The sequence below is a fragment of the Protopterus annectens genome, chromosome 4.part0 (genome assembly GCF_019279795.1).
Source record: "Protopterus annectens isolate FY-2018-M chromosome 4.part0, PAN1.0, whole genome shotgun sequence".
Taxonomy (NCBI): Eukaryota; Metazoa; Chordata; order Ceratodontiformes; family Protopteridae; genus Protopterus; species Protopterus annectens.
The window spans coordinates 1,067,748,488-1,067,772,489 of record NC_056733.1 but is presented as its reverse complement, the minus strand read 5'-3'; the positions used below and the strand labels follow the sequence as shown (position 1 = coordinate 1,067,772,489).

The 24,002-nt window shown below is 40.9% G+C and overlaps 1 protein-coding gene across 7 annotated transcripts in view; it reads left to right on the top strand.

The window, feature by feature from the left end:
- The first annotated feature begins 3,941 nt into the window (after nucleotides 1-3,941).
- Nucleotides 3,942-24,002, top strand: part of ECSCR (endothelial cell surface expressed chemotaxis and apoptosis regulator) — a 516,073-nt gene continuing 496,012 nt past the window's right edge. For 2 of the 7 annotated variants that reach the window (XM_044069003.1, XM_044069005.1), the window contains exon 1: nucleotides 4,505-4,728. In XM_044069003.1, coding sequence (XP_043924938.1) covers nucleotides 4,668-4,728 — 61 coding nt within the window. In that variant the 5' untranslated portion in view covers nucleotides 4,505-4,667. Of the gene's footprint in view, nucleotides 4,046-4,472; nucleotides 4,729-24,002 lie in introns of those variants that run through there. The other 5 variants (XM_044069006.1, XM_044069007.1, XM_044069008.1 and 2 more) reach the window with 5 other exon arrangements.

The window sequence follows — 24,002 nt, the reverse complement described above, 5'->3', positions numbered from 1 at the left end:
ACAGTTTATTAAGTAAAACAGCCTTAAAATCTTTGTACTCTGAAAACTTGGATGATTGTAAAATTTCACTTAACACAAGTTCACCTTTTCTTCCATACATACCTCAAAATGTTTTCAGTTATCTTATACATAGAATGTAGTGGAGTGTTATACTACATGTTATTAACATGTACATTAAAATTAAAGCAGTAAGTGGCCATTTGTTTTAACACACCCTTAAGACACATAAAAGTGTCAGTTAACTTTATTCTTCCTAAACTGGAGACTGCCACAAGATATTTATCTGTATCAGATAGAGATCTTACAGTTTTCTTCAGTATAGAATCATGAAATGCAAATATACCTCTTGCTTGTATTAAGTAATTGTGAAAAGATTAATCTTCTAAATCAAAATCATCAAGATTTGCACAGTTTCTTTCTAATGCTCTTTTCTGTAATTTTCTGTCTTTCGTTACTATGAGGACTTATAACATCAATATTACTTAAATTCCTCGTGCTTTCCTTTTTCTCTCCTTGAGTTTACTATTGTCCAACTTTTCACATCATCCATCAAATTTGTATGAGTATGTAAATGCCCAGTATCCAAGTCTGCTACTTCTCATCTTGGAAGAAAAAAATTTCTGATTGTCAAAAAATCAATCAAGTCACCTCCTTGGCTAGCGATAATAATATTTTCCATTTGATAGGCTATTTATTTATTTGAATTTGTTTTTCTGGGTACAGTGCTGATCTTCATGGACCTTTTTCAGGCTCAACCCAGGAGTGGTGTCTGATTAAGTGACTTGTGCAGAGTCACACAGTTAGGTAATGTAGGCTGAGAGAATCAAACCTTGTACCATTGGACCACAGAAAACAAACAGCTCCTTAATCCTTTAAGCATACTGTCAGACAAACAAACTGCTGAACTAATAATCCCCGATTCATTCACAGTTTATGAGACATTATATGTTAGTACTATATTATCAGTAGTAGCACAATCACTCTCATCCCTCCTAAAACTATTGAACATAATGTTCAGAGCATCTAATCTTCTTCTTCTTCTTCTTCTTTCGGCTTTTCCCAGTTAGGGGTCGCCACAGCAGATCACCTTGTCCGTTCATGATTGGCAGTGGAGTTTTAAAGTGTCGAGTTGCCAGCCCGGTGCCCAACCTTCCACAGAAGACACACGCATGCACACACTCACACCTAGGGCCAATTTAGAGTGTCCAATCCACCTACAGCATGTCTTTGGGATGTGGGAGGAAATGGGAGCACCCTGAGGAAACCCACGTGACCACTGGGAGGACATGCAGACTCCGCACAGAAGGCACCCCAGCCGAGGATCGAAACGGAGAACCTCTTGCTAATGCAATACATTTTTAACATAATGTAAACTCCAAGTTGAAAAAAAAACACCTCCATATTCAAACTAAACAAGTTGCATTTGCAACACTGAAATATTGCTTTCTCTAACCAAAAAAGATACAATCCAAGTTTGAGCTAATCTATCTATAATAACAGAGCTGCCCCAACACTATAATAAACAGATAAATACTGAAACTTACATATTAAACACTGCAACACTTAATACAAATTCACAAAAAAAAAAAAAACATGCAACAAATTACATTTTCACTTAACCAGGCTTAAGGGCTTAATATTTCTACTGTTCTTTGCATCTTTACGTTGATATGTTGATGTAACTTCTGCTCTACCTCATGTCTGCTGATGCATGGATATTTTTAAAGCTCTACAGAAGCTCCTGATCAGCTGACTTAACCTTCAATCTAAAAACATTTAACAGACAGAAAGGAAAAAGAAAAAGAAATAGTGCTGATTTTATTTCCTGATGCCTGTAGAAGGGCAGGGGAGAGCTCACAAAATAAAAAAGTAAATAAAATAATTCCCCAGCAATCAGAGTTGTGCAGACACATTTCCAATTAGCTGAACAGATTGTTGCTCAGTACTCTGCAGAAGGGGACATATGCTGAAATGAGCTGTGGATAAGTATATGTCTCATTTCAGCAGTACACTGAGTGCCATGTTCAGTATACAGTGGCCAAAGGATTTGTGGGGTTTCATACAAGAAGGCAGGGCATAATGTTTCAGAATACATGTGCTGTATATTTAAATAAGGCATTTGGTGCACATAGGAAAGAGGGTATGTGCTGAGAATGGTGTGTGTATCTTAAATAATGAAGCTGATGCTTCTAGGAAAGGGATGTACACTGAAAAGGGTGCACAGCATTGCTGTCTGTGTGCCTTTCTGAGAAACACGACAGTCTCCACTTCTAGGAAGAGATATATGCTTAAAAGGGGACAGAGCATTGTAGTCTTTGTACTCTAAAGGGTAAGGAGCACAAGTGGTACTCAGGGGAGCCTCTTAAAGTGTTATATGCAGGACACAGTGGACTACACTGTGTGTCATACCAGTAGAGTCACATGGCCATTCACTTTGGATAGGTGTGGGACAGTGAGTATGACTACATCATGTAACATACCAGCTCACACCTGCACATGTGTGTGTGTGTGTGTGTGTGTGTGTGTGTGTGTGTGTGTGTGTGTGTGTGTGTGTGTGTGTGTGTGTGTGCATGTACATTTGCACATGTATGTATGCTTATTTCTATTTCACTCTGACTATATTTTATGCACTTGTCTGGTAGGGGGAAGCTGCATGTTGTAGTAGCATGGCTTGTTCATGACCTACAACCCCTATAGCAGTGAATTTTGCAGTATCTGTGTTGTGTTCATAGGTTCATAGATTCATACTAGGCTATCTGCCCTAGGGCTTTTATAAGCCTAGCCAGAGTGTGTTTGGCTTTCGCCACCCATTTTAAATTAATTTTGCTATGCCCTTTTTCGAGGTTAGTATACTGTGCCTCTGTCTAACAGTGACACAGAAGTGATACCCGGGGTAAACCTACGATCTCCCATCCACTCATCAAGATTCCTCTTGAACAGAGTCAATGAGGGACTCTGCCTAACCTGGACTGACTGGGATTTTATTCCAGAGTGAAGGGAGCCTCTGGGTTATGAATCTGTCCCTCCAGCATGTCCTATTTATTTCAGTGCTGAGGTTCAAGTCTGTCGAGCTCGTAGCTCAATGGGATTTGGATTTTCTGAGGTGCAGCATGTCCATTAATTTCGGGTTGGACATGGCTTTATACGTCAGGCACAGATCGCCTCTGAGCAGGCGGTATGCCACTGAGTAGAGCTGGAGTTTTTTTAACCGGGCAGCATATGGCATTGTGTTGGTAGCACAATGCTTTCTGCTCAGCTCTTAGACATCAGTAGTTGTTACATAGATTCATATTATAACGCCACTGTCCCTGAATTGCATTAGCACTGTTATTTGTGATGAACAGTCTATTTGCATACATACTCAATACTGTCAGCTGCTTGCTGCACAGTAATATATCTGTTCTGCAGTCTGTTTATGCCACTGTCTGTGGACTGCATGTATGCATTTCTCATATGGGTTTTCTTCACACTCCCCTGTGTAGTGCATAACTGTCTCTATGAATTCTGCTGTTACTCATGTAAGTCATGTTAATGCCTGTTATAACAGTATCAACTGACTGGGGAAAGTCAACTGTTATCTGAAGGAATAAGGACAATAATTATTAATTGTTTGTGTTCTTAAAAACAAATGTTTAGTTTATTTCTGTGTTGGCTTTCTGAAAATACTAGGTCAAGGGTTTCATGTTTATGATGTAAATCAGAAATGCCTGAAAAGATCATGTGGTAAATAATTATATTCCCAGTAGCGTGATTTGTCTTATGGAACAGCACTGAAATAGAAACATATTGTTGTGAAATGGCAAAAGACAGCTTCTGACTGACAATACTCGTGTGACTGCAAAGTCAGTGCCAACACTGACAAACAATAAAAACACAATATTTTTGCAACTTATTTTATTTTGTGCATGCTCATACCTGAAACGTGCAGCCACTGGATGAAAAGCAAAAAATAAGGTGCCTTAATCGATAACAGCTAAGCATTTACATTAAGACAACTCCTGCAATTAGCAATGCGTTTCTTTGCTGGTTTACCCTAACATGAATGGTAAGAAATTAATATTTTGCTGTGGAATGTGCCTTCTTTTTGATATAAAGTTTTTAAAAACGCATGCAGATTCACCCCATCTTTGTTTCTCATAAAATCTAAGAGTATTACCTTTTTTTTTTACTCAGGAAATTTGCTACTAATTCCCCACCCCCACTTAATATCCTGTGTACATAGATGTCTCTGTGCAGGAGGATATGTGACCCAAAACTCAGTATTTTTTGATTTTTGTTTCAGATGATATGGTACGTTTGATAGCTTGCTGCTATCTAATTGTATACATTAGAGTAGTGTAACACAACAGATAAAAAGGGATTGGAACAGTTATAGTACTGTGCCTTTGTTTCTGGCAGAGGAAATGTTTTTTATTTTTCAGGAATAGCTATGCCAAGTTTCTCTAAGTTATTTGATGATTGTGTTCCCACACCCTGTAAAATCTCAGCTGCTCATGGTGTGTAGTCCCTTGTGTATTTGTTCTGCTTCCTTTTATTCTCTACCAGGAAGCTTAGAGTAATCATAGCAAACCCACGAGTCACTTCATTCCCCCTTGGCCATCTTCATTCCGAGTCAAACTCCTGTCTAGCAAAATTCTCCGAGGCTTAGGATTCCAAACCATAAGCTAATGAAAATGTTTCCTCTAAATATTTTATTTCCTCTCTGGATGCTGTGTTTATCTCTAGAAGGTAAGCTGTCCTGTTTTAATTAGCTTCAGTCTTAAGTCATAAGCATGAAAAAATATTCTTTACAGATAAGTTGTATATTTTCTGTGCTATGCTGTAACTGTTTTACTGTCTTAAAACTTTTTTCAGCCACCAATGGATCCCCCCAAAAAAGAAAAAGATATTCCACAATGACATGCACTTAGTTTCCCCTGTCTTTAGTTTTCATCATTATTTAGCAATTATTTAAGCAACCGAAGTATTTAACATGTTGTAGTAGTGTATGTCATGTGAGTGACACACGGACTCTGTTTTGATTGACGTGTAGGTTGTCATTGGGACTTCTTGGATGTAACTGTTTCTTCTGATAAACCAGACCAAGAATGTTTATGTTATCTATAAATATGTAGTCACTATGGAAAGTTGTCATTATATTAGGAATCAGTGACTTCTTTGCAAAAAACACACCCATGCATATACATGTTATGTACATACACACAAACACACACACACACACACACACACACACACACACACACACACACACACACACACACACACACATAAAACACAAACATGCACTGTTTCCAAAACCACTGTATTGTTTTCTTACTTGTAGCCCAAATGCATCATTTTTTAAAGTAGCAACCAATAATTCTGTCTGTGTTGTTTCTTTGTTGTTGCCATTTCACTGCTCTACTCCAAATGTTACTTCTTGGCCTACATTAAGATGTGTGTGATTCCGCTGTAAGCTGAGAAAGAAAGATAAACAAACAAAATGTATTTTAAAATGCTAAGACAGGGAATAATTTTATAAGAAAAATGCAAAAATTAAATGAATGTTTATAGAGACACACACACACACACACACACACACACACACACACACACACATATATATATGTAATGTCTGTGTGTGTGTGTGTGTGTGTGTGTCCTCTCCATATATGCGAATGTACATAAGGTCAAACAGTTTTGTAGCTGCAGAGTTTGCGTGAAGGGAAGTGAGAGCGAATGCTAATATGTACAATCGGCAATAATGCTGACCTGAAGTTTTATTTGTGGTACTAAAATACCTCTTGACCATCGAGAATTTTGCAAAATGTGCCTGAGTTTTTCTTATACATTTGCCATGCCACATGTAAACGTTTTGATTACATAGTCAGCTACTTAGTATCACAACCAGCAAGTAATGCCAGACATTGGACTTTCATACTTTCCATTGTGCAGAAAATGCATGTTGATGCAAAACCTGGTTTTGTATTAATTTCATAAGTGAATCAGAGTAACAGTTAAAAAAACTGCTTCTGATTTGGGACCTGGTCCCCCATTATTTTTGGCTTTGATTAGATTTCTTGAGTAAAGAAGTTAAGAAGTATGGGTAATACGGTTTTATAAGATTTTGTCTTTTTTTCAAGTTGGCACCGCAGTGGAGTTTGTATATTTAAGTTTGGTGTATGGGAGATGCAGGGGGCTTGCTCTTCTGCAAGAATATTTTATTTGTTATTCTGCTGTGTGGTTTGATGGTTTATATGTTGATCAAATAAATATATGGTTTTATTTCTTTTCAAGCTTTTTTACAACCTTGTGATGTTCTGTACTTTGGATGTTTGTTCTTAGCTGATATAATCATATATTCATACGTGGGTCAATTTCTAAATTTTGAAAGTTTCAAAATGTTGACTTTCTTATGGTCAAGACCATAAGATCGAAGTTTTGAAACTTCTAAATTTAAATAAAAAAATAAAAACAAAAAAATATTTACATTTTTGCAGGGGGCAAGCCACCCTGCACCCCCTGCTAATTAAATATGCCAACTGCGAGATTGCACTACAGCGAGAAAAATGGTAAATATACCATTCCAAATTGTATGGCAATCTCCATTTAAACAGTTCGAAGTTTCAAAACTTCGATCTTATGGTCTTGACCATAAGAAAGTCAACATTTTGAAACTTTGAAATTTAGAAGTAGACCCTCATACACATATTCATGTAGATAAAACATCACCCCCATATGAAGATAAATTCATGTAGCTCATTTCAGAATGAACATTTTTTTATTTATATACTTATTTATTTAATTTTAGCCACGGTGGTACAGCAGTAGCGTTGTTGCCTCACAGCAAGAGGTTCTCCTGCTCGATTCATGGCTGGAGTGCCTTCTGTGTGGAGTCTGCATGTTCTCCCAGCGGTCAAGTGGCCTCCGAAAGACGTGTGAATGGGTGTGCCTTTGCTGAAGGTTGGGCGTCGGGCTGGCAACTCAGCACCATAAAAATAAAATCTACTGCCAATCATTAGCGGACCGGAGTTCCGCTGTGGCGACCCCTAACCGGGAAAAGCCGAAAAGACAAACAACAATAACAACTTCTTTATTTAATTTTGTTTATTGTGGTAGACACTTCCTTTTAAGTAACTTTCCTTTACGTCATTCAGAGCCAGATTAAACAAATGGGAGGCCCAGGACACTTGATTCACAAGATCCATCAAGTCACCAATGAACAGTCCATCTGTGACCCTATGTAATCAGTCATAGGATCACTGAACTGAATAAGCACATCATCTGATCCATTGAAAATACGTTATTCAATATGTATAACAGTCTGGTGACAGCATATGCATTTGATGTATTTAATTATTGTACATATGTATTTATATTTTGTTGACTGAGTTAGTCCCACTAGACTAGTAGTCTCTTTTCAGTGGAGACCCGAGATGGTATTGATACTACTATGGGAAGTTTGGGCAGAGCAGTGGGAAACTTCTTCTACCCTTTTCGATAGGTGCCATGGGATCTTTTACATATACCTGAGCTACCACAAACTCAAAGAGATGGGACTGCAGTTTAACATCTCATCTGAAGGATGACACTCCCAGATGTGCAGGCCCCCCCCCTTATGTTGCACTGCAGTGTCAGCAACATATCTACCTGGTGTGGGAATAGATCCCACAGTTTTCTGGACCAAAAGTGAATGTGCTATCACTTATACTACTCAGACTGCATAACTTTGAATAACTTTTAACTGGCAACAGTGGGAAAAACGTTGTTGATGCTAAGTATGGTGTTACTTACAGGAGAGCTATACACTGCAACTTCACCATTCAGGAATATATTAAACAACAATGAATGGGTTCTCAGTACTGACAGCATGTTAAATACTTACTGATGTGGGGTCTGCAGTGCTCTTTGTCTTAGGTATAGTATATGGAACAGAAAATTATTAGCCATTGTGTACAGTAGGCAGCTCTGCCTTCAAAACATGCATTTGTTTACCACATGATACTATAGGAAGCACTTTTGTTTATTTCTTTGTTAGCGTCCTAAGTTTAAGTTTATGCATGCATAAAAGTAAGGACGATATATTTTGGAGAATTATTTTTCCTCCCATAAACATGGTTAGGCAATTAAATAGTTGTGGGCAGTCTTGAACTCACATCTGCTTTATTTTCACTACCCGGGTTAAATACTGCACTGCTGAGTCTTTAAGAGTTTTTGTTTGGTGTATCAAATGCTTAGTAGAGGTTCATTCAAGTTCATTCTATAATGTAATCTATACAAAATATATTCTCTAGTCTTAAAAATGTCACAGACTGGAGTTCAGATATCCCCTTTTTTTGCTTTTTCTTTTCTGCACCTTTCCTTTTAACGTTTCCAGCAGTAAGGTCTGTTCTTTCTCCTGATTCTAACATCATTCTGAATCGCACTTCTGCCTTCCTTTTGGTAAAATATGCAACATTACAGAGTCATATACTTCCCTATCCCATATCCTCCCTTCTGTTTAGAAAAGCTTTCCATAGCAGTGTTTTTACCCAATGACAAATACACATTTCTTAGGGGTTTTTTTTGATAAAAAGAAATTAATTACAGATTTTTCATTGTGCCAGACATGGCGGCTGTAACTCCCAACCTGTTCTCTCATTCAGAAATCAAGGGAAAGCTAAAGAAATGAGGGAGAGAAACATTGTAAGTGCTCAAAATCAGAGAACTGTTTAATTTTTTGATGTTACTAACTTAGAAAAAAAACATATTTGTATTAACATGTATTGTTTGACGCATAAAATACCAGTGACAGGCTTAGCAGTACTGTTAAATGTTTTTAATCCATGCTGTTTTTCACAAAATCATAAATTTTAATTTTAATATGGAGGCTAAAACATCCAGGTATGGGCAGGGTAAAATGAGAGACGTTTAAGAGGTATGATGACCATCTAGTCCATAGCTGTCGTCCACAGTCTCTTTCTGTAGTTATCCAAAGGCCTGGCTTACCAGTCAGTGCCATGGAACATCATTTTATAGTAGCTGCATATAAAAAAAAGTGTTTATATATAAATAAAATGGTTCAACACTCTTTGTTAACATACACATTTAATTTCACATTTCTGTTTAGCCAGATGAGAACATCATATATTCACAGCTGCACAGTACAGATGTGGGGTCCAAAAATATAACTCTATAAACTTTCATTCTGTGTGCAAAGATGGGTAAGTTATACAGACAATTAGGTTGCACAAAAACATATTCCATTCCCTCACCATTTATCTGAGTATTTGCTTAATCTGTGGATTGCAACAGCATCACATTGCTCTCTTAAACAAAGGTTCATCGTTATTCATTAAGAAAGTCCCTTAATAAAGGCAGAAGCATATCAACATTCCTTGATCTCAGCTCTGAAATCAGGCCCATCTTTTTAAATCTAAACAAATAAGTCTGCAAGTTTTTCTTGTTGTTGAAAAATGAAAAGAACACTGGAAATACGATTTGTAAGTGTTAATAATCAATACAGCTGCATCTCAGTTTGCTTTACTATGTGCACTGTTGTAGTTTCTAGTTTCTGCTGCTTCTGCTAATTTGAATGAAGACAATCACATCTCCAACACTGCAGTCATCATGGTAAAACCTTAAAGATAATAGCTGCTTCGGCATGACTTTCGGTTTTCCACTTAGTACCATGGCAGGTGCTTGTTTAATTTCAGCAGAACTTGCAATGTGACAGGTACATTCATGACTGCTGTTATGAGAGAAAAATATTTTTGACAGAGCTGATATTTATGAATAACTTGTGAGTGTGTGTGTTTATTTATCTTTTGAACTCTTTTTTTTTTAATTAAGAAACATCTTTATTAAATTATCATGTTTGACATAGGCAATGTTTCAGTTATATAAATGAAAATAAACCATAGCAACAGAATCTCATTTGCAAACATTATACATTACAAACCATACCAACACAACTGTAGCTGCAAACATTATACATCACCTATAATATATCCAGTAATTGTCAGTCAACCACTATATAGCTCATTCAGATCCTATCTTCTTTTAAACCTCGTTCCTGCTCTGCATGTAGTGGACCTATATTTCCCATTTTTTTCTTATGCAATTTGCTCCTACCCTTTTCTAAAGATCCCAGTTCCAGTTTGATTTATTTATTATTTAGACATTATTTAGCCAGTTTTCAGTGGAACACGTGGCTTCCAGAGACAAATTCAAACAGAAACACTCCATTTCTATTGTATCAGGAACTGTTACTATCTTCACTACTTCTAGTAAAGTTGATTTAGACTTGGATTTACATTTTATAGTAACAAAATTTAAAACATCTCAACGTTTTTTTGGCAGCTATCATAACGAGACTCAGCAATGCTTACTATGTCTAGGCAATTCCAATTCTGTATCATATCTCAAAAAAAATTATTTCCCTAGTTACTCCAAATTCCTCATCCAGCATCTCCAACAGAGCAGTCTGCAGGGAATCTTTAAAGTCTGCAACTCATTATACTTCCAGTAAATATGTTCCCAGTTACTTTTTTCTTTCCCATCACACCTCCAACATTTGCTGTTTACACGAGGAAAAATTATTTGAAGTCTGCTTGGGGTATAAAAATAGCTGTGTAAATACTTCCAGGCAAAGATCCTAAATCTTCTAGATTTTGTTGCATATTTGGGAGCCATATGTGTATCTCCCCATTGTTTCTTTGTGAATTGCTTATCTAATCTCCTTTGATTCTTCTAGTTATCATGCAATACTTTATATGCTCTACTAATTATTCTTTTCTTAATGGCATCTTCCATTCTACATTTTATTAAAAATTCTGCCATTGCAGATCTTTCATTTAGGACACCATATTTCTTTGTCTTTGCCTATATTCTGATATCAGTCCTTGATAAGGAAGGCAATCTCTAGCCTACAGTCCAAATATGTTCTTAGCGTCTTCACATTCTATTACTTTTCCCTCTCTAGTTATTTCCTCACAATACCTTGTTTTTTTTGCCATTTTTTCCAATATCTTCCTGCCCCCTCTTGGCTATTGTCTGTATCCCTAATTGCAGTCATCCCTATTAGCAGAATCTCTTTTCTCCATTCCTGTGTTGGCTTAGTTCTTAGAAGACCTTTTGCTACTTTATGACTGTAATATTCTGTATGATTATTGTTGTTCTCCTTAAAGGTCTCCATCCAAAATCCAAGTTTATTTGAGTTCCCCCCTGCTTCATTATCATCTCTTTCTACTTTGAATTATAGTTTTCTGCTTGTGCTATGTATAGGTACCTTAGTTTTGTTGCTCTGAAATACCGGTTCAACTCCATTAATCCCAATCTGCCCTGTTGTATTTGAAGAATCAGCTTATCCCATTAGACTCTTGCCATCTTCCCCTCCCAGACAAAATCCTTCAGCTCGTTATTAATTGCTATCCACAAGTTCTCCTCTGGTTGATAAAATATGCCTGACTAGTGTATAAGATAAAGGGACTAAAAACATTTTAACTGCTTGTGTTTTACTATCCATATCCATATAACAGAGAGCTTCCATTTTCTCAGTTTTTGTATTATCGTTTGTTTCGCTACTTCCCACATATCCTTAGCTGCCACACCAGTATCATTTTTAATCCAGTCTTCTAAATACTTCACTCTATCATGTCCCCACAAATAATGATATTTCTGAACCAATTTGTGTGTGGGTACATAATTTAATGCTATTGCTTTTGTTTTGGCTTCATTCATTTTGTATCCTCAAAAGATTTGAAATTGTCTTAATATGTTCCACAGCACTGTAATGTCCCTTTCTGGTCTTGTCAGGTATAAAATCATGTCATCTGCAAATAGAGCCAGCTTTTCTTGACTACCATACCAATTATATCATTGAATTTCTAAGTCCCTTATTTTCCTTGTCAATGGTCCTAAATATAATGCAAATAACAAAGGGGAGAGAGGACACCCCTGCCTAGTTCCTCTGCTCAAGAAGGGTCAGAGAAGACCCCATCCACTTTAATGTTGCCACTGATCCTTTATAGATCCTCCTAATCAACCTTATAATTTTATCAGGAAATACAAATGCTTCCATTGCCCCCCTCATAAAATCCCAGCTTACTCTGTCAAAGGCTTTCTTTGCATCAGCACCCACCAGCACCAGTGGTATTTTCTTATGTTTTGCTTCCCTCCGGATCACCAGTGTTCTGTTTATGTTGTTAAATGTTTGCCTCCCCTCCACAAAACCACATTGATCCATATCTATCAATTTTGGTATCACTTTTGTCATTATTTTAGTAATTATAGACAAACACTTTATAATCCTGGTTTAGTATTGAAATGGGCCTGTATGAAGCTGGATCTTTACCCTCTTTGGGTATTGCAGCTACCACCACTTTGGATGTTGGTACTTCTCCTTCTCTTACAATACTATTAAACAAAACCTTCCAGATCTTTATCAGTTTTTACCTCCTAGTTTCTAAACTTCTGCAGGAATACCATCAATTCCTAGGGAATTTCCTGTAGATTGGTTATACATCACCATTTTTATCTCATCTCTTCCTATCCTGTTAGTAATTCAGCCTCATCTACCTCTAACCTTGGCATATTTATTTCTTTCATAAACATTACCATTTGTACCTTTTCTTGATTTCCATATTTCTCCATTTTATACAGACTTTCATAGAATTTCCGAAATATTTCTAATACTTCTACAGGATCCCTTGTTATCTTCCTTGTTATAGGCTCCCTAATAGCCCTTTCTACGTTCTGTTTCTGGAGTTGTGCTAAAAGTGTTTGTGCTCTAGAGTTATTATCAAAAAACAGTTGTTTAACAGCAGTCTTTCTAAACTGATGCATATTATCGAGGTAATCCCTTATTTTCTGTTTAGCATTCTGTAGTTGCTCTTTCTTGTTCTGTGAGATTCTCCCTATTCTGCAATACTTTAATATTTGTCAGTCCCTCTAAATAATTCTTGTTACTTCTTAAACATATCTCCCTTTCCTTTATTTCCACCCTGTTTTTAAATTCCTCTTTAATTTTATCCCACTCCCTAGCTATATTTTCAGAAGTTTCTGTCTTCTCTAATATTTTCTGAATAATTTCCATTACCCATTCCTTAAATTCCTCACATTTCAACAGATAAGTGGGAAAGCACCAGTGTCTCAGTTTTATTTCATTACTTTGTGTTTTTATTTTAGTTATTATTGCCGCATGATCTGAAATAGTTATTGGGTACGTATCAAGACCTTCAATTAAATGCACATGTTCCTGTAAAATGTAAATTCTTTCTAGCCTACCCCAGTTTTTGTATGTTATGCAAATTCACAGCTTTCATGCCAAATATTTTCCTAACATTTCATTAAAATCTAGCCTCTTTTGTTATATTTCCCTTTCTAGGCTCCCCAGACACATCTTCACTGTTGCAAGTCAAATTCCAGCTCCTTTTGCAATTAATATAAGTACTCCTGTCTTCCTTTGCCCCAGGTATTCCGCTGAATAACCATCCTGAAAACCTTTCTTTATCAAATTCACAAGTTCAGTTCTTTCCAAGAGTGTCTCCTGTAGCATAGTTATTTGCACTCTACATTTTTTAATATAGTTCACTAATCTTTCTTGTTTTGTATTTATCTGCGAGACCATTAAGGTTAAAGACATTACAGAAAGAATCATATTCTTGGGGGATTATTATTCTCACCTTTTAGGTATAATAGCTTTTTGGTAAATGTCTAGTTCCAGATTTTGTGTTACATGCATGCAGTGTTTGGCAGGTTTATCTTTTATATAGTTGTTTCTTGTCATCTCCATTTGAGCATATGTCACATCTTGCAGATTTTGTTTTATTGAAAACCCTCAAATAAAGATACACAGACACCCCAATACCCCCCAAAGCCTACTAATTTAATAACAAAAACTATGTACATCTTCAAATATTGAAGTTTTACCCCGTAATAGGAGAAAAGTTCCAAACTGACAGCCACACACACACACAGACCTGAGCTAAACAGAGGGAAAGGTTATCCATGGTAAGACACATGGTAGAACCTGTGATTCTATTAAGTGCTGTCTGTTTTTTGCCTTATCTTTACAGCTCTCCCAGCTGGGAAAACACTTGAATTCTTTCAGAGAACATTTTCATCAAGCCATTTCTCTTTATCAGATTGTCTGTTAGCTTCACGAGAACCAGCTACAGGACTGCTTACTAGAAAAAAGACCTTATAATATTCAATATTCTTTTTCATTTACTTGTTTTCTGTTAAAACTTGTTACTATATAAAGCTAATGGCCTTAATGCAGTCACCCCCCTATGCAAGCATGAGAAAAAGCACACTATTGTTTTCTTTTGTCATGCTCTTTTAACCAGCTCCCTTTTTTTACATTGCAGTGCTTACATTTCTTAAAATTGAACAAGGAGAAAGAGAGAAGAGAGGAAGAAAAAAAAGAATAAGCATAAGCACCTATTTACATTAGTATCCCAAGTACACTTAAAATAACTGAAAAAACTTTATAACATGCAGAGAAAATCGTGCACCACTTAAGTAATACTGTTAAGAAAAATGTCTTACTTACAGTTAACACTCTTCCTCTTTTTCCCCTCTCCTGAGTATTTTTTCTGAACATTAATGATTTGAAGTAGGGCATATGCTTTATAGTCCCCTACAAGTTTAACAAAGTCAAACAAGTCTAATATTTCCAGATTTTCTTGTTCTGTCCTGTTTGAGAAATATTATTGCTTTGTAATCCCAAATTTCAGTTTCCAAGTTACTATTTTAGTCTCCGAACGTTAATGAAATGAAGTAAGGCATATGCTTTAGATTCCCCTACAAGTTTAACAAAGTCCAAGAAAGTCCATTATTTCCAGATTTTCTTGTTCTATTCCTGTTCATCTCCATCTCCAAAACCCTGTCTCTGCTTCATCTCTAGTGCACTCTTGATTCTTCTAGTCAAATCCTGTGCTTTTTTCCCTCTCTCAAGCATTTTCCATTGAAACATTTGGAAAGCTTTCACTGGCACAGTTTCTCTGTAGTCTTTATTACCAGAAGAACAAGAAGCAGAATCTCTTTTTTATGTTTCACAGTTCACTTTTTGTTGGACAAACTTTTATATTTCTTCCTTAGCATGTAATAATCAAAAATGCTTTTGTTCCTTCAGGGAAAATATTTTGACGATAGCGGGGTACAGCAGTTTGAATCTCATGCCATAGATGAAATACCTGATATCCTTAAAGATTAATTTGCATATATCCCATGTTGCCTTGAATACAAGGGGTTTAAGGAATCACACAGTGGAAAGTCTAGCGTTGCTTGATTTTTCTTTTGCTTTTTACTGATTGTTTTTTCTGTGTGACCTTTTTACTCATTGTTTAGTTTGTTGGTTGGGATGTTTTGCAGATACTCTAATGATTACGGACATCAGCTGGGTATGACAACCCTGTGTTTCTAAAGGTTAGCCAAACATTCCACTTATGCTGTGTTGATGATGCCATAAGAAGGCTGAAACATGCATGTCCACAGCTAATGGGGTTTGGCTTTATTGGCCTGAATTTGCCCACTAATAGACTCAAACAGAAAAAAAAGTAATGTAGATTCAGAATTGCCATATAGCTGAAACATCTGATATCCTTAAAGGGTCATATGCATGTATCCTATGTTGCGTCTAATACAAGAGGTTTAAGGAATTACACAGTGGAAAGTCTAGCCTTGCTAGATGTTTCTTATGATTTCTAATCATAGAATTTGAAAAGTATGGATTAGTTTATATATATATATATATATATATATATATATATATATATATATATATATATATATATATATATATATATATATAAAACATGGACATGATAACTCAGCCACGTGCCAGTTCAGCATTGATTTAAATGCCGGGTCTGTCTGACTTTCCCTGATCTGAGGTGATTGATTATGCTAGTCATACTGCTGCAAATCTGACTAACAGATTGGTATAGCAGCATTGCCACTGTATGTAGCATCAACCATTGATTTATTCCTTGAAATCTTGGATCATTATGAGAATGCCTATTGGCTCTAACACAGCATCTTTCTCCATTCTCATACAGATGGCTAGACTAAGAAAAATGTCCTCTGACTGCTTTTTAAACTGAGGGAAGTAAAGGAAATAGTTTTTACATCATAGCTAAATAACATTTAAACAAGGCAGTCAGGGTGACTATCTTGCCAGCATTTATGGGTTTGTTTGCAGTGCTGGTTGCAGACAGCTACTACATTCATAAGTTCTATTATTTCCATTTGGAAAAACTTGCCACTGATGAAATATGAATGAATACACATACTAAAGCCCCTAATGATTCATAACATCTAGTACATAATGGGGCAAGACCTTATATGTGCTCTTGTCCCATTGTGTATGCCTACTACTCCCAAGGACATTATACCCACATAAATGATCTACCCTCCCTGATTGACATTCACATCACCATTGGAGTACTGTTTGTTCCCAAAGGAATAACCTATGGGATTTCAGCCATGTACACAACCAAGATTATGCACATCAGCACAGTGACACCCCCCCCCCTTGACAATGACATCAGCACTGGAGTTTTGTCTCTTCCCAACCGGATAACCTATAGTACTGCAGCCATGTACTGTCCCATGATTATGTACACCAGCACAATGATTCCCCCTTGACAATGACATCAGCACTGGAGTACTGTCTCTTCATAGTCGGATAACCTATGGGAATGCAGCCATGTACAGTCCCATGATTACGTACACCAGCACAATGATTCCCTCTTGACAATGACATCAGCACTGGAGTACTGTCTCTTCCTAGTCGGATAACCTATGGGAATGCAGCCATGTACAGTCCCATGATTATGCACATCAGCACAATGATCCTTCCTGACAATGACACCACCATTGGAGTATTGTCTGTTCCCAAAAAGGTAACCTATAGAATTGCAGCCACCTACATTCTCATAATCCCCACACTGAACTAAACAACAAAAAACAGCAAAACACCTGCATTGTGCAGTATAAAGATCCCTGTCAGCAACAAAGTTTTTTTCCTAAACAGTGACACTGATGACATATCACACAACACCCACTCCTCAAATTATCATATTTATAGCATCATAAGTAGTTACTAGAAATGCAACCCAGAAGACAACTGAGGGGCCTAGCCCAATTTTCCAATTGTTCTGGAGCACTGTCTAGTTAATTGACTTTTTCAGAGTAATGTAGCAGGTAAATGAAGGCTGAGGGAATCAAACCCTGGACCACAGGAAGCAACTTATTAACAGTTCATAACCTTCTTCTGTGCTAACTGTCAAGTAAATCTGCTATACAATCTGCTACACAGTATTGTGGTACTGGCTCTATCTCTCCTAACATGCCTAATTAGTGTGATACCTTTATGAGTCATGATCAGGCATGACAGCAGATCGAGTGAAGCAGGGGACATCTCTGGGCTAAAACAGGCAAAGCATACTTTAGTACATAGCTGTTCTTTCCTGTGTTGTGCTTTGATGTCATACAACAGAGCTCAGTACATGAGCTGTTGGATAACAGATGGGAGTGTGAACGATCTGGGCACTGGAGTGTTTTGCATATTACTGCACACTGTGGATTCCTGTGCGTGATTCATAAAGAACCGGAGCTAAGTTGTATACCACAATTAACAGCCATGATGGCAATCATCACGATTTAGAGCACATCTCCATCTCTTTGCGCTATGTATAGCAGTACCAGAGCCCATTTCTAATTCCATATAGGGCAGTTTTGAGGTTTGGTCCAGTCAAGAATGTAACTGCTGCAGAGGTTACCTCCTAACCTTTGACAACTTTTAGGTAAAGTTTTATTGGTGTTATTAATATAGTATTTTTTTAACCATTTTTTTCAGATAATGCTGCACAATGGCGTAATTAATTTTAAGCATAACATTTATTTAAACATTATTTTCAGATAAGTGTTCTCCACTTTTTTTACTGTCGGTGTTTCACATGGTCAATTTATTCTGGTGGTGCAAATTTTTAGAGATAGTCGTCATTGTATATTTGCATATTTAATGTGGCAAAAATGTAGGCTGATTAATATTTTAATGCTGATATATTTGTACTGCATGATTTGCACATATGGTAAGTTGCAAATAGTTGTAAGTAGGAGAGAGAGAGAGAGAGTGAGACAGAGAGACTAAGACAAACTAAGATAGAGAGAAACACACATGCACGCGAGCATGCGCGCGCTCACACACACACACACACACACACACACACACACACACACACACATGGAAAGAGAGAGAGGGAGGAAGAGAATGAGAACTGTCCTCTTTAAATACAGTGTTGTATCATGTGAGGGGAAGGGCCTGCGTGTGAGATAACCGAGGATCTGAAGTAGGAGAATTCATTTGTCAGCAACCTGTGGGTATGGATCCGATATCGGATCCGAACCGGCATGGTTTATCCAGCTATGGATCCAAGCTCCTAGCTCCTCCCCTCACCCATAATGCCCTGCTCTCCCTACATGACCTCAGATCTAGTTTGCCGCATTCATGGTGACAGCTGGATTTTGAGCTCCTATTAGCTAAGTGCATTTTTGGTGTTTTAAAAGACTTTTTCTGTCAGAAAATTGTTAATTGTGTGAAAGTATTAGGTTTTCCCTCTGTTAGTCTAATTTTTTTGGTTAAATTAGTTATTTTTGTAGTACCCTCCCCTCGCTGGTACGTAGCTTGTGTGTGCATGTATTCTTTGGGGCCTTCTGTGTGAGTGTTTAGTTCAGTTACTTTGCTTTACTTTGCTTTACTTTTTAAAAAAAAAAAAAAAAAAAAGTAAGTATGTCTGAGGCCCCAAAGGCAATCTTTTCAAAATGCTCCGAGTGTGGCCATAAGCTATCCCCTGCTGATGGCCACACTCAGTGCGTTCAATGCCTTGGGGTTGAACACCTCACCTCTGGGTGTTCAATCTGTGCAGGGTTCAACCCCAGAGCATTGAAGGAGCGGAGGTCGAAGCTGGTCTTGGCGGGACTCTTGCCCCCGGACTCGGCTTCGGCCCCTGCCCCATTGGTGGTTACTGCTCTGGCAGTTCCTGCCTTGCCTGCTCCCTCTCCTCCTCCTGGGATTCAAACTCCCTCTAAGGGTTCGGAGGAGAGGGAAGCCAGGAAGAAGGACCGGAGAGAGAAGCACCACAAGCGGCGGGCTGAGTCCTCCGTCTTGGCCCCGCCGGCTAAGCGGGCTTCTCCTCCGGCCTCTCTGGCTGCTGGCTCTCCTCCTCCTCAGCTCCAGTCTCCTTGTTTTTCACCGGAGCCTGAGGATGAGGAGACCCGACCTCCTTCGAGGCTATCGAGGCGGCAATCAAGGCCTGCCTCGGTAGCCTCGTCGAGGTCTACCTACAGCCTCTCTGATGCTGATCTGGACTGGATGATGCGAAGGTTCATCCAGACCCAGATGCAGATGGGAGTGCTCCTGCCCCCCCCCCCTCTGGGGGGAGCTCGACTCCATTTTTCAAGCCCATAGCTCCTTCTCCGACCCGCTACCTGGGTTCGGAGCGCTCGGAGCCGGGCAGCCTTGGAGCCGGGGGTGGGTTGGTGCCGACAGTACTGGGTACTTTGGATCTGACCCTGCCCTCGAGTTTGTCGGATCCGACCTCTCGGAGCCTTGGCCCGGGCTTCTGATCTGAGGGACTCAGTGTGCCTTCGGTGCCGTCCCTGTCAGAGCGCTCTGTTCCCTCAGATCCGAGGGGCTCGGCACCAGCTCCGATCCACTCATCGGATCCAAGGGGGAGCCGACTTTCGGATCCTATTGTCGAGGCTGGCTCCCCCTCGGCTTTTGATGTGGTGGAGAGGGCTCTGTTGAGGGCATCCGGACCCCCGGCCCTTGCTTCGGCTCCGTCCCGCACTCCATCTGCTCTGGGCCAGGCTTCCATCACCCGGCCATTGGGACAGCCCGCTTCATTGCCCCAAGCAGTCCCCTTGGATCTGGACATTGCTGGTGAGGGCTCCTCGGACAGCCCCCCCGAGGAAGCACCTCGCAAGCATACGTGTAAGAGGAGGCACATAGACTCCCCCGAGTCTTTAACTGAAGACACTGACTTGGAGGAAGGGAAGGCTCCCAAGATCACCCCTGGGGATGTCTCCTTTGGAGACATCATGGAAATGTTGCGGATCAGAGGTGGGTGGTCTGCCCCAAAGTCTTCCTCGGATGAGTCCGTGTTCTTGGAGGCATTTGAAGCGGGCCCGTCTACCTCTTGGGTGTCCCCTCCTGCCGACCCCCTGGTGGACCTTATTACCACCAGGGCATGGAAGGAACCGGACACCGTGGAGCCAATCCCCAAGAGGCCCGATAGGATCCTTAGCCCCCCTGCTGACCGTGCCCACTGGAGCAAGGGACCCCCGGTAGATGCCATGTTGTCGGCAGCAGCCACTAAGAGGGAACTCACCCAGGAGAGTCCCTCAGTCCATCCCCCAAGCAAGGAGTCTCGGATGATGGACCGTTTGGGGAAGCGAATGTTTAGTTCAGCGACCTTCTCAGTGAGGGCGCTCAACTATTTGGCACATGTCATTAGGATGCAGCGCGATCTTATCAAGGAATACACTGCACCCCCCCCAGAGTCCATGTCGGAGGAGGACAAACTTATGCACTCCACCCGTATGGCCACTCTTCGTTCTGTGACCAGCACCTCTATGCGGTTACTTTCCCACGCTACCGAGGGAGCCGCTAGAGCTGCAGGAGCGGGCTTAGTCACACGACGGCAGGCCTGGCTCCGCCACTGTGATTTTACAGAGCCCTTCAAGGCATCATTCGCGAACGTCCCCTTTGACGGTTCTGCCCTTTTTGGCAAGACGGTTCGCGACACCTTGGTTCAGAGTGAGAAGGACGGGAAGACACTGTCTGCCGTCGGAGTCTGCTTCTCTGTGCCCCAGAGGTCCTACTCTAGGAACCAAAAGGGCCAGAAGAAGATGTGTTTCCGGAAGTCGCAGCAATCCCAACCCGCTCCAGACAACCAGTCCTTCCGTGGCAGAGGAGGACAGGGAGGACACCACCCTAGAGGCAGAGGGGCTCCCAGGAACTTTGGGTCCAGGGAACCTTTCTCTGAATGGCCCACGCAGCAACCCTGAGGGGTTGCCTGACTGCTCCACTCTGGAGGCAGTCGGGGTACGTTTCTTGGAGCACCTAGCGGCATGGGAGTCCATTACATCGGACCGCTGGGTACTCCAGATTATATCCAGAGGTTACAAGATCCCCTTTCTTCATGTCCCAAAGTTAAAAACCCTCCCCGATGTTCCACCCAATCAGAGAGAGGCCGCTTCAGCAGAAATCGGCCATCTGCTGAGAAAAAGAGCCATCCAGCCTGTCCCCCCAGACCAGATTGGATCAGGGTTCTACTCCAGGTTCTTTTTAGTGCCAAAAAAGACGGGGGACCTAAGACCCATTCTGGACCTGTCCCTGTTGAACCTGGCAGTTCCCAAAGAGAAGTTCCGGATGGTCACTTTGCAATCCATCCTCCTCCTTCTAGGGGAGAATCACTGGATGTGCTCTATAGACCTCAAGGATGCATACTACCACATTCTGATGGACAGACGATCCAGAAGGTTCCTTTGCTTCTGGCTGGGAGCCAGTCACTACCAGTTTAGGGTCCTTCCCTTTGGTCTCACCACAGCCCCCAGGGTGTTCACCAAAGTATTAGCAGTGGTTGCGGCCCACCTGAGGCTTCAGGTGGTGCAGGTCTTTCTGTACCTAGACGACTGGCTTCTCACCGCCCCAACAAGGCATCTACTCTCTTTAGCAAGAGACTCCTTTCTTTGTCTAGCTCCCTGGCTAGGCATCACGGTAAACATAGAGAAGTCCAACCTGGTCCCTACTCAGATAATAGATTTTATAGGAGCCAGGTTAGACACGAGAGATTTAAGAGCCTTTCTCACAACCGACAGAGTTAGGAATCTATGACTCCAGGTGCGGGCCATCCTTCACTCCAGCTCAACACCTGCGGAGTTGATCCTGAGAGCGCTAGGGTCTATGGCGGTGGCGATTACTCTTCTTCCACTCGCCCGCTTGAACATGCAGGTACTTCAGTGGACTCTTCAGGTGCAATGGTCATTTCTCTCTCTCCCCCTGTATCATCCCATTGCAATCAGCAAGGCTTGCAAGCGGTCTCTCTTGTGGTGGCTCCATTCCCCGGACCTCCACAGGGGCCGCCCCTTTTGTGCATCTCCCCCTCTCACCACAGTGACCACGGAAGCTTCCTGCCTCAGGTGGGGGGGAATTTTGCGGGCCGGACGGTCCAAGGCACGTGGAGCGATTCAGAGACCTCCCTGCATATCAATGTTCTGGAAATGAGGGCGGTGCTCTTGGCGTTGCAAGCACTTCAAGCCCTCCTTCCTCTGGGAACGATTGCGATTCAATCAGACAACATGTCGGTGGTCTGGTACATCAACAAACAGGGGGGAACCAGGTCTTACCCTTTATGTCGAGAAGCCATGAGAGTGTGGGAATGGGCAATCTCCACCAACCGCTTTCTCATCGCAACGCATATTCCGGGTCAGACCAACATCCTAGCGGACAAGCTCAGTCGCACCATTCTCTTCCCGTACGAGTGGTCTCTCAATTCTCAAGTAGCGAAACATATCTTCGCACAGTGGGGGACTCCCTGTTGCAATCTCTTTGCTTCTCCCTTAAACGCCAAGTGCAACAGTTTTTTCGCTCTAATCCCCCCTCCAGGGGATGCTCTGAGAGATGCTCTGGTGCATGCTTGGCCTCCCGGTCTCCTTTACGCATACCCACCTCTACCTCTGATGCTTCAGGTAATTCAGAAAGCCTCTCGGTTGGGGTGCAGAATGATCCTCATTGCCCCGTTCTGGCCTCGACAGATCTGGTTCCCTTACCTAAGGTCTCATTCACTGAATCCACCATGGATTCTAGATCCCATTCCGGATCTGATATCACACCCATCGAACCTACCAACTCCGAACCTGGACAACCTGAAGTTGACTGCTTGGCTGCTCCAGTTCCACTCCTAATCAGGACTCCCGGTATCTCGTCCCCAGTTAAGGCCATTCTGGTGGCAGCCCACAAGCCCTCTACCAGAAAAATTTACCGCAGTAAATGGAAGCGTTTCTCCATTTGGGCAGAGCGGCAAGGCCTAGATCCTTTCACGGTTCCCCTTCCTTTGGTTCTAGATTTCCTTACTACTCTCTTTAATGATGGCGCCAGTAGTTCCACGGTCAAAGTTCTGCTGGCAGCCATATATCACTACCATGTTGGTCATGATTCAGGATCTCTTATGTCAGCTAAGTTATGCAAAACCTTCCTAAAAGGCACCTTTTTGCTCAGACCCCCTGTCAAAGAAACGGTTCCCCCGTGGGATCTTTCCTTGGTACTTCAGGCCTTAACCGCTCCCCCCTTCGAACCTGTGGCCACAGTCGATCTTAAATTCTTGTCCTTTAAGACTGCTTTTTTGGTAGCCATTACTTTGGCTAAGAGAGTTTCTGAGCTTCAGGCCCTATCCATGAAACCGCCTTATTTGATCTTTCATCCGGACTGGGTGTGCCTCAGGATCAATCCCTCCTTTCTTCCTAAAGTAGCTTCTGAAGCTAACATTAATCAGTCCATCAACCTCCCTGTTTTCTTCCCTAAGTATCAAAACAAAGGCGAATACAAGCTGCACTCCTTGGATGTTCACAGGCAGCTTCGTTTTTACCTTCATAGGACAGCTGGTCATAGGCAATCAGACCAGTTGTTCATTTCTTTTGCCAAATTCAACCTGGGTAAACCAATTTCCAAAGTTTCTTTGTCACGCTGGATTTCTCAGTGTATTCTGTTGGCGTACCAAGCCTCTGGGAGGCCCGCACCGGAGGGAGTCCATGCTCATTCGACCCGGTCTGTCTCTACTTCAGCGGCCTTTAAGTCTAGGGTTCCTCTGGATGACATTTGTTCAGCAGCCACTTGGGCTTCATCTCATACCTTTATTACTCATTACAAGCTGGATGTCACGTCTAGAGGTAGAGCATCCTTTGGCTCCGCGGTGCTCCGGAATATCCTTCCATGATGGCCACCCAAGATTCAGGTAGCTGGGGACTCTGTCCCA